Source organism: Gorilla gorilla, chromosome 9, assembly GCF_029281585.2.
Source record: "Gorilla gorilla gorilla isolate KB3781 chromosome 9, NHGRI_mGorGor1-v2.1_pri, whole genome shotgun sequence".
NCBI lineage: Eukaryota > Metazoa > Chordata > Mammalia > Primates > Hominidae > Gorilla > Gorilla gorilla.
The window spans coordinates 68,786,857-68,797,876 of record NC_073233.2 but is presented as its reverse complement, the minus strand read 5'-3'; the positions used below and the strand labels follow the sequence as shown (position 1 = coordinate 68,797,876).

Here is an 11,020-nt window from a genome sequence, read left to right as displayed (position 1 = left end):
TGGGAAGGAAGCGGAGCCCCATGGACCCAGTGCTGGTGTTTCTAGGGAGAGCTGTGTGTGTGACCTGGAGGCCATGGAGGGGAATGTGTCCGTGAGTGTCTGGACGAGGATCATTTTATCTCCCCACTGTGTGGAAGAATGAAGAGGAGGCAGTGATTGTGGGCCTGGTCGGGCTCAGCGTAGGGAGGGGAGGCAGGAGAACTCGCAGGTAGAGGGACTCTTTGTGAGCAGGGGGCTTGAAGGAAAATGAATCTCAGCCAGAGCCCATGGCCCTGGGGACCACTCCCTCCCCTCCCCCTCCTCCTGCACTTGGTGGGTGTCTGGGCAAGTGGGAGGAGCTGGGGGAAGGGAGCCAGGGAGGGGGCACCTGCCCTCAGCTAGGATAGGGCCTGGGTCCTCTGCGGAGGGGGTGGGGGATCCTTCCCCAGGACAGAACGTGTCATGGTCTCCCGGCCTCCCACCCACCCTCTCCCCCTCCAGCCTATCACCTTTCCATCTTCTCTCCTCTCCGCCCTCCTGCTTGTCCCGTGGTAGCTGCACTGACTGGCTGTGAACCTGGCTCCCCTGGTCCTAGCTGGGTGACCTTGAACTAGTCCCGTGACTTCTCTGGGCTTCACTTTTCTCACAGGGAAGTTAACAGACGTTAGGAGACCTTAAGGCTCTGGGAGGTTTTGAGAATTAAGTGAGGCCACAATGTAAGGGGTCCAGCAAGTGCAGGGTTCGGGGCCAGGGAAGACAAAGGCTTTGTCTGGCTGCTCCTGCCTTCCACTGTCTGCTCAGACACACCGCTCCCTCCCTCTGTCTTCCTCTTTTCCTCTCTGTCTCATAACTCTCTCTCCCCACCCCCTGCCCCCCTCCTTTGTCTCCCTTTGTTGCTATTTCGGTCCTTCCTCGATGATGTTGGTGAGAGGTGAGCCTCTTTTCATGTCAGGATGCCAGAACTTCGTCAAACTGGTAAACAGCTGAAGGATGTGGTGGGAGATGAACTTTCCACTGAAGCTTCTTTCAACCATCCCTTCCCTGGGGCTCCCCTGCACCTCCCCACTCTGGAGACTCCATCCCATCCTCACGAAGCAAGGACGGGGAGCCGGGGACAGCGGCCAAGAGAGGTCCATGCCAGGCGGCCACACGGGCTCCAGCTGCTCTGTCTGTTCATCAGAACCATCAAGAGGGTCTTTGAGAGGGGCGGAAGTGGAAACCGCAGATGGGGCGATAGGGAGGGGTGGGAGATGGACAGGTGTACGTCGGAGGTGAGGTTTCCAGGGGACAAGGTTAGGGACCCGCAGGTGATGCCCTGCCAAGGAAGGAAAGCCCATACCTGTGCTCCCTGGGAGCAGCCTCGGAGCCTGGGAGCCACATCCATGTGGGCCCTGGCGGGATAATCCTGCCAGAGCGTGCTCCTGATCTGGTCCCCTTGGGCTCTCTCAGATGTCTGGGGGATGCCAATTAATCGTGGGGCCTGAAGAGCTGTGTGTGGCTCCAGCTGGGCATTGGGAGGCACAGAAGTGAGCCTTTGGTGTGGATTGTACCTTCACATGGAAAGGAGGGCAGGGGCAGTGGCAGCCAGGGCCCGGCCACACCATGTCCAGCTGATAGCCCTGGGAAAAACTCTGAACATTCTTGAGCCTGTTTCCTCAGTCATAAGATGGGGATGATGCTGGTTCTTCATGGGGCTGTTGAGAGCATACATGAGTCAGTACCTGCAGTGTGCTCAGAACGGTGCCCGACACACAGGTTCTGAGTGTGCCCTCAGGAATCGAAGCTATCATTAATGTCACCGTCATATTGTCGTCATGGCATATTGTCATCAAGGCCGCTGTGTTGGAAAATCATCTCTCATGTCTGTGATCACTCTCCAAGTCCTGAATCCTTCTCCAACTTGTTCCCTCTTCTCCATCTCCCAATGCTGACCACCGCCCAGCTGGCCTCCCTTCCTCCAAGCCCCAGCCCCATCAAACCTCCCTCCGCTTCATAGCGGCAACCTTTCTAGAGCATCCGTCTCATCAGATCACTTCCCTGCCTTAGAAACTGCTTGCAACTCCCAACAGGTCTAAGACAATGACAAGGGTCAAGTTACACAAGACCCTTGAAGATGCTCCCCATGGTCTTTCCCACCTGCGCACCCCCTTTTCCCCTGGCCTTCAGGCGGCATGCACCATACTTGCATATGTTGCTACTGAGAACATCCTTCACTCGTCCATCCAGCAAACTCCTACACATCCTTCAATGGCCGACTTGATTGTTCCCTCTTTTGTCATGCTTTTCCCAATAAACCCTGGCAGTTAGTGGCTTCTTCCTCTCTGTCCACACAGCCTCTGTAGTGGTGTGGTGGAGCCCTACATGAGGCAAAAGTTATCTGCTTGGACAGCATGTGGGAGAAACTCAAATATGGGTAGCATCACTCTTCCCTTAGGAACGTTCTCTGGGATACCAGAGAAGTAAAAAGAAGCAAGGAGCCCAAGAGGGTGCCTGGACATCATTTCTGTATAAGAAGGGGTAGGCAGCAAGAGGGGTTCACATCTTCTTCTTTCTACATCAGAGACACAATTGTGTTTACCTTGGGTGGGCCAGGTGGGGAGGAAGGGGCAGGGTGGAGGGGGCAAGATTTTAATGGTATGAATTCTTGTTGTTGGAGTTTTAATAATGTTAAGGTATTTCCCATTTTAAAAAAAGAAAGGGCCGGGCCCAGTGGCTCATGCCTATAATCCCAGCACTTTCGGAGGCTGAGGCAGGACGATCACGTGAGGTCAGGAGTTCAAGACCAGCCTGGCCAACATGACGAAACCCCATCTCCACTAAAAATACAAAAATTAGCTGGGCATGGTGATGTGTGCCTGTAATCCCAGCTACTCGGGAGGCAGAGGCAGGAGAATTGCTTGAACCTGGGAGGCAGAGGTTGCAGTGAGATAAGACTGTGCCACTGCACTCCGGCCTGGGTGACAGAGAAAGACTCCATCCCCAAAAAAAAAGAAAAGAAAAGAAAAGAAAAAAAGAAAAGAGAGAGAAAGAGAAGGAAGGGAGGAAAGAAGGAAAGAAGAAGGAAGGAAGGGGTGGAGGGAGGGAGGGAAGGAGGGAAGGAGGGAGAGAGGGAGGGAGGGAAGGAGGGAAGGAGGGAGAAAGGGAGGGAGGGAGTGAGGGAAAGGAAAGAACACTCCCTTAGGAAGACGCCTGTATGTGAGTCTGCCCTGCTCTGGCTCCAAACCAGGTGTTTTCCCTGCAGCATTAGAGCAGCTCGTTGAAATGGTGGGCTTTGTTTCAGCCCCACCATGTATGAAAAATGAATCTCCAACAGCTAAAATCTCACCCAGCGTGGCAAGGTACCCACAGGATGAACGGCTTCCAGGATCTGAGGGAACGGAGGCTCCACCGCTCCTGTCTGTCTCCTCCTGGGTGTTTGTTCAACCAAGGGAAATAGTGGGCTGGGTTGCCCCTTGTCTTTCTTTTTGCTGCTGAGCACACACTTAAGTTCATGTGGGTTAAACATGCTTATCATGAGCCCTCGCTGTGCGGTGTGGTGTTTTCACACTGGGGCTTTGCAGTGAGGTGGAAAAGTTGTGCTACCTGCCAAGCTGTGTGGCTTCTGGCTAGTCACCTAAACTCTCGGGGCTTCAGTTGCCCTATTTATGAATTAGGGAGAATAATACCTTCTCAGAGTGCCCTTATGAGGATTGTATGAAACAACACATACCTGGCACATAGTAAATGCTACCCACCATCATCATCACCATGGTGATGAATGGCAGTTACTGGTCTCTCTCTGCCCCAGGTCCTGTAAACTCCCAAACGGCAAGGGCCAGGCTCCATTCCTTTCTGTGCCTCCCAGAGCTCAGCACAGAGCTGGCTCTATAAGGGTGCCTGGTAGTGATGATTCTACATTCCCGAACCCCGTATCCCAGAATGCAGCCGGTGCCTGTGCTGTTGGTGGGCAGATAGGCTGGTGTCTCCAGATTCTAGGCTGGGGCTCTGGTAATAATGCCCAGCCGTGTGGCTGTGGTGGCACAGGGACACTGGAAGAGCCATGATTAACACTCAGACTCTGAAGCTAGGCTGTATTTAAGTCCCAGCACTGTCATTATTTAGCTGTGTGACCTTGGCTTTTTACTTAACTTCTCTGGGCCTCAATTTTCTCACCCATGAAATGGGGTTGGTGTGAGACTTGACCATCCCCAGCCTCATCTCCTCTCAAGCTGGACCTCCCTTGACCTCGCGAGCCGTGCAGTTTCTTGCTGTGTCTTCGCTGGTGTCATTCCCTTGGCCTGGAATGCTTTTCCCTCTCCACGTCGGTGGTTCACTCCTATTCATCCTCTACAACCCAGATCAGGCATCAGCTTCCCAGGAATTCCCTGTGCATCACTCTCTGCCTGAGCTTGCAGAGCTGTCAGTCAAATTGCTGGGTGCTTCCTTTCTGGGACACAGCCTTTCCCCCCCACGCCAATGTTTCTGGAACCACTGGGTTCCGCTGCCAAGTCCATTGAGCCTCTTTGTGTTTCCTGTCCCAGATCCTTGAGGCCTATTATAACGAGGTCTCCCAGGAGTGGAGGGGAAGCCACCTGCTTATGTTTGTGACTTCCCTGCCAGGCTGGTGTTCCTTCAGGTCAGAGCCTGGCTGTCATTCATCTCAGCTTTCCCAGTCTCAGCACAGGCCTGGCCCATGTCGGCTCAATAAGGCGCAGGTCCCAGGTCTGAGTCCCTGGGAGACATAGAGACAGGGGCCAGCTGGGATCAGCCCTCCTACTGTGTTTGGTGCTGTTTCTCCAGACTGCCCAGGGCTGGGGCAGAGCTTCCCAATTTCTCTGAGACTGTGGGGGGGCCCTGGGTGGGAGAGCTGGGGTGAGAGAGGCAGCTCCTGGGAGGTTGGAGAAATGGGGGTGACTCAGAAGGCATTGCCATCTCCCTGTGTGAGCTGGGGCGGGCACGGGGTGGGGAAGGATTGAATTGTGACTCTGTTACTAACTCTCAGTGACCTTGGACAGGTCTTTTCCCACCCTAGGTCTCAGTGTCCTCACCTGTAAAATGAGAGTGGGACAAGACGTTCTCCATGTTCTCCCAACCCTTGCCCCGCCCTGCCCCCAGCACTAACGCACTGAAGACCCCAGGCACTGCTGAGTGCCTCCTGGCTTCCCCTTTCTCCTTTTAAGGAGCACTCTCACCTGCAGTGATTAATCTACCAATGACGGGGGCATTTACTACCAACCCTCTAACCCTCACCACCACCTGTGAGTTACCCACTACTGCCCACACATTCTACAGACCAACTTACAGCAAACAAAGTCTCAGAGATGTTGAGTGATTTGCCTGAGGCCACACTGCCAGGAGGGGTGGAGTGGGGAGTTGAACACAGGCTTTCACAAGCCCCCTGCCGCTGAGTCTGCCCCACCTACCCCAGAAGTGGCTCCTCCCCTAGGAATCCCCCGCCACCCTGGGGAGGGTTCAGAGGGCCTGAGGAGGGGGCCCAACACTGCCAACCACATCCTGTGACAGTTGCCCTGGGGAGCGCGGCTTTCTCTCCACCTCTGGGACAGGTGAATGGAAAGCGGGCCCCGCCCACCCCACAGCCCCACAGCCCCACCTCGTTCGTGATCCGCCCCTCCCGGGAGGGCTCGGAGAAAACCTGAGCCCCAGCCCTCACCCCGCAGGCAGAGCTGGGCACTGGCCATGGCAGCAGGGCTAGAGTCATAGCCCTGAATGGGCAGAGGACTGGAGGCAATGCCGATTCCTCAGTGCGGATCCGCTCCAGTCCCCTCCAGCGCCACCAGCCTCATCCCCACCTCCTTCTGGGGTGGTGCAATCCTTTTCCAGGCAACTCTAAGCATAAAACTCCTTGGAATTATACTACCTTTGAAGATTTGGGGGCTCTGGCGGGAACTCATTCAGTGCAGTAACCCCTGCCGCTGAGCCCAGGGCTGCTGTGGAGCAGCCCAGGGAGGCAGTGAGGTTGAGTTCTCATAGACCCTGCCTCTCAGTCTGTCAGGTTCTGTTTTCCTATCCCCAGTGTTAAAAAAATGTTTTTGAGATAGAGTCTCACTCTCACCCAGGCTGGAGTGCAGTGATGTGATCATTCATGGCTCACTGCAGCCTCAAATTCCTGGGCTCAAGCGACCTCCCTGCTTCAGCCTCCCAAGTAGCTGGGACTACAGGTGTGCACCACCATACCTGGATGATTTTCAATTTTTTTTTTGGTAGAGATGGGGTCTCACTATGTTGCCCAGGCTGGTCTCAAACTTCTGGGCTAAAGTGATCCTCCTGCCTTGGCCTCCCAAAATGCTGAGATTACAGGCGGGAGCCACCGCGCCCGGCCTCCCCAGTGTTTTTTATGGCGCTGAGCCACCGTGGCTTTTCCAGTTCCCTAGCATTTCCTCCTAAACAGATAGAGTTGCCCCCACCATTGCCACAACCTGACTTCTCCCCGACACGCACACACACACATGCACACACACACACACACACACACACACACACACACACACTCTGAACATGGAGCAGTTGCTGTTGGTGCTTTTCCTGGACCATTCCCATGGAAGATGGTTCCTTATAGCATGTGCCTACGACCCTCTGCCTGTGGCTTCTCTGGACACAGCGTGTGCCCAGCTCACTCACAGGCAGCTCGGTAGTGCTGGGGCTGGGGGTTAATGTCTCCTCAACCAATGACAGGCAGAGAGGGTGGGTCAATATCCCAGCTCCCTGCCCCCTTGGTGGGACAATTCTGAGGTGTGTCTCCCAGAGGTCCCCAGCACCATTGAGCTCTGGCTGCCCATAATAGCAACCTGTTCATGAACATTGTCTTCCTTCCTTCCCCTTCTTTCTTCCTCATTTTCTTACTGCTGCTCCCTGGGATTACTTCCCAAATAAAGGATTTGAGCTCAACTCTTTGTCTCATTTGTATCCAACATATGCCACACACACACACACATGCACATACATGCCACACACACGTGCACACACACATGCAGCCTGGGTTCTATGAAGTTTAAGAAATTGTCATTCCACGCCCTGGTTTCATTCAGCAATTCAGTTTAATCTCAGGATACTCAGAGCAGGACAACAAAGTCTGGTCTGAGCCCATGGGCCTCTCTCTGGGGGCTGCATGGAGACGTTTGCAGCCCCGGGTGCAACACTGCATAGTCACGCATCCCTCCCAGGAGCATCCTCATCAATTCAAGGAGACACATGGGGACTCGGGGCCTAGTGCAGCTTCTGAGCCCCTTCCTGGAAAACATCTCTATGCTCCTGCCCCCATGGAGACTGGGCCCCTATCTCTGGGGTCTGTGGTGGGCCTGGGCTGGGGCCCTCTTTGTAAACCATAGGAAGCTCAGAATAAAGACCCATTGTCCAGGGACAGTCACTGCAGAACTGGTCTGTGCCCCTGGCGGACTTGGAGTGTCTCTGGGGCAGGACTGGCCTTGGGCCCCAGCTCCTTGGTTGGGGGTACACAGTCAACCTGTCATTGTCAGCTAGTTGTGCCCAGGAAGGCTATATTCCCTGACCAAGTGCAGTTACCGCCTGGAGCAAAGCCTAGGACAGCTGGTGTGTTACCCCATCCCCCCAGCGCCCACCGATCAGTGACAACAGCCCAGCAGCCCCTAGCACGTGGGCCCTCCTGCAGCAGCACTGGCATGGGGGCCCAGTTCTGTCCCTCCCAGGACCTCTGGGCCCTGAAGTGTCGGAAACTCAGGGAATCAAAGCGCTGGACACTTGAAGTTTGGAAGGGGCCTCCAGAGTCATCCAGTCCAGCTCCCCAACTCCCCTCCACCAGCTGCCAAGAGGTAGCCCAGACTCTGCTTGTTCATCCCCGAGACAGAGGGCTCACACTTCTTGGAGGCAGCATCCTCCCTGGGGCTGCTCTCTGGGGCCGGGGGAGGGCTGTGGCAGCAGGTTTGGCTTGATGGATGGAGACTGAGGGGTACAAGGTGTAACATTTCCTTCCATCTCTCCAAGGGAGGCCTCTCAGCTCCCTGGGGAGGTGAGCTGGGACAGTGGGAAAGGGGAAAGGGAGTAGGTAGAGCAGGAGGCCAGAGGGTCAGAGCCACCCCAGGAGCCTTGGCTGGCCCCGGCCTAGGCTGCGCCGATGTCATCGTAGTCATCGTTGTCGGTGGAGTCAGGCTGAGGGCTGGGGGACCCTGTGGGCAGAGAGGCCCAGATTAGTGGGAGACCCAGTCATTGCCCCTGCTGCCCCACGGGACGGAGCTGAGTGGTTCTGGCTCCACATCACTATCCCCGTGGGATGCTGCATGAAGCCATCTGATCATCTTGCTTCCGGCCATGTCCCTGGCTGGAACATCGGCACTGAGGGAATAGCCTCGTCTGTCTCGTTCAGGGCTATGGTCTCCACAATGGCACACTGCACGACATGGTGGACGATTGAATGCTGGGAGCCCCTCTGCTACCACAGTCTCCCCCAAGGGGCCAACCAGCTGCTTCTGCTTGAATGCCTCCACTAACAGGGAGCTCACTTCTTATCAAAGCAACCTGTTTGACTATTTCTCCATCCCGTCCACATCCATTTTCCCCACCTCTTCATGTTCTTGTTGTGCTTGTGTTTGTTTTCTTGTAGAAAGAGGGTCTTGCTCTGACCCTGCAGGGGCATGATCCACAGTGATACGATCATAGCTCACTGCAGCCTGGATCTCCTGGGCTCACACGATCCTCCCACCTCAGCCTCCTGAGGAGCTGGGACTATAGGCACGTGCTACTACCCTCGGCTAATATTTAGTTTTTAGTTTTGTAGAGACTGGTCTTGCTATGTTCCCGGGGCTAGTCGTAAATTCCTGGCCTCAAGCAATCCTCCTGCCTTGTGCTGGGATTACAGGCTTGAGCTACCATGCCTGGCCTTGCTTTGTTTTTTAAAAAGTTACTTTCCCTCTCTTCTTTTACCCTTCCTTTCTCCTTTTCCCCTTGAGCGAATGCATCCAATAGTTCCCCACTCATTTACTCCCCAGTCCCTCTCTGTCCCCCTCCCACATCCCTTCCCCAGATATTGGCACCTGGACAGCCAAACTGCTCCTCCGAAGGGGGCTGGGGTGGTGGCTGGAAGTTCTGGTACCACTCCCCGGATGAGGTGCTGGAGCTGTCATCAGCCGGGGGCCCTGCTGGAAACCCCCAGAACCAGTCACCCTCTGCCAGCACACAGCCACTTCTCAAGTTGCCAGAGCTGGGGGGCCCACGTGACTCACGAGAGCCAAGTCCCTAGCTTGGCAAATGACAAAGTGAAGGCCCAGAGATGGGAGATGTGTCCAAGGGCACACAGTGAATGGCTGCGGAACTGGGTAGAATCCTGACCTCAGCCTGACTCAGGGCTCCCAGCTTTATGCCTCCTCCAGCCAGGCTGGCTATGGGATGGGGGTTCGGGGGAGGCACAGCTTACCTGAAAAGGCTGGCTGGGTGCCGGCCAGCTCCAAGTTTGGGGGCTGCTCCAGGAAGGAACTCCTCTCTGAAGAAAACACCTGGGGGTTCCATGGAGGTGGCTTGCTTTTGGGACTATTGCAGTAATCCTCCCCCGAAGAGGTGCTCGACTCACTGTTGCTCCTCGGGTGATACTGAGGGCCCAGGGATGGCGGGTCTGTAATGCAGTGTCCAGGGTTGGCAGCTGGGATGTGGGAGGCATGCAACTCTTCAAGTCCTAAGGCAGGAAAGGGAGAATGGTGACGAAAGAAGCAGTGCAGCAAGAGGGCTTTAAGTCAGACTTCAGAAAGCACTTACTGCCTATAGGATTTGTGAAAGTCAGGAAAGACTCACTGAGGGAGGTTCCTGCTGGAAGGTCTCAAGCTGAGCTGAGCTACTCTCTGGAGGTGGGACTGCCATTCACACCCCTCCCCATCCTGACTCACCTTCCTCCAAGGGTGGCATCTGGAACCTGCTTTGCTGGACCTCCTCATCTGTGACCCGATGCCGCTGGGAATCTGCAAGCAGAGGCGGCGGTGGGGAGGGGTGAAGGCTCAACCTCATCATTTAGGAGCCTGGAGAAGAGGCTGGATTTCCCGGGGCTTGGGGAGGCTGAATAGGGTGGGAGGACAACTCCAGAGGCAGAGAGGGCTTAGCATTTCCCATCAAATTCCAGGTTCATATCCCAATCCAGCAGAGCCTTTGCCTTAATCTAGCCTGGGGCCAGAAACTCTAGTGCCCTACAACCCCCCAGCCGCCAGCCCCAGCTGTCCCTCCTGCTACTTAGAGAGGTATCAAGAGTCTTGGTTCTGTCCTTGTGACCTGGCAGCTCTGGGCAGGAGGAGGACAGATGTTTGCTCCTTCAAGAAGCCTTCCTAGAGTGAAACCCAGATGGTCTGGAATCACTGCATCACAGGCTCTGTGGCACCTTCACATTTCAGAATCAGAGATTTATAGAGTCTTGAGGATATGAGTGTCTGGGATCCTGGAGTCAGCTCTTTTGAACCGGGTACCACTGACTTTTAATTTCAATGTTATAGCACTGTGGACTCTCAGTCTCGCATCTTATATGCCTGGGCTCGGAATCTCAGGTTCGACAGACACTTCATCCCTGTGGCTCCCAAACACTGGTCCACAGGCCAGAAGAAGTAGAATCATCCGTGTCCCACCCCCAGAAGCCCTGGGTTAGCAGGCGGGGCAGGGACGGCTGTCTGTTCCCCAATATCCATTCTGGCTTTTATCTGGACACAGCTGCCCAGGACAGAGCCTTCATTTCCCTGCCTCTCTTGTAGCTAGTGGGTTTTCGTTCCGGGTGCTGGGTTGTGAGCGGGAATCTGTGGCCATCTCCAGCATCCCATCGTTCCCTTGCCCTTGCCTGGAATGTGGACATGGAGGTGAGCCATTCTGGACCATGTAGATGAAGGCAACATCTTAGGGACTGCACAGCAGCAAGAAAGAAGGGGCCTGGGCCCCTGCCAACCTCTCAAGACACTGTCATTTGGAGCTTTCTGTCACACACAGCCAAACTCTCATCCTGACTGATAACATTAGGTGTGGGGAGGGGCTCAGGAATTTTTGACAAGCTCCCAAGTGATTACACAATAAGGTGTGGGATGCTCTGGTCTATTCCAACCTCCCAGCA

General features: G+C 55.1%; 1 protein-coding gene across 2 annotated transcripts in view; it reads right to left on the bottom strand.

The window, feature by feature from the left end:
* Nucleotides 1–6,994: 6,994 nt before the first annotated feature.
* The window catches only part of CD6 (CD6 molecule), a 47,503-nt gene continuing 43,477 nt past the window's right edge, over nucleotides 6,995–11,020 (bottom strand). The window contains exons 10-13 of one of the 2 annotated variants that reach the window (XM_031016447.3): nucleotides 9,825–9,896; nucleotides 9,362–9,616; nucleotides 8,982–9,086; nucleotides 6,995–8,117 (exon numbers count right to left, since the gene is read on the bottom strand). In XM_031016447.3, coding sequence (XP_030872307.1) covers nucleotides 8,053–8,117; nucleotides 8,982–9,086; nucleotides 9,362–9,616; nucleotides 9,825–9,896 — 497 coding nt within the window. In that variant the 3' untranslated portion in view covers nucleotides 6,995–8,052. The remainder of the gene's footprint in view (nucleotides 8,118–8,981; nucleotides 9,087–9,361; nucleotides 9,617–9,824; nucleotides 9,897–11,020) is intronic. The other variant, XM_055354237.2, reaches the window with a different exon arrangement.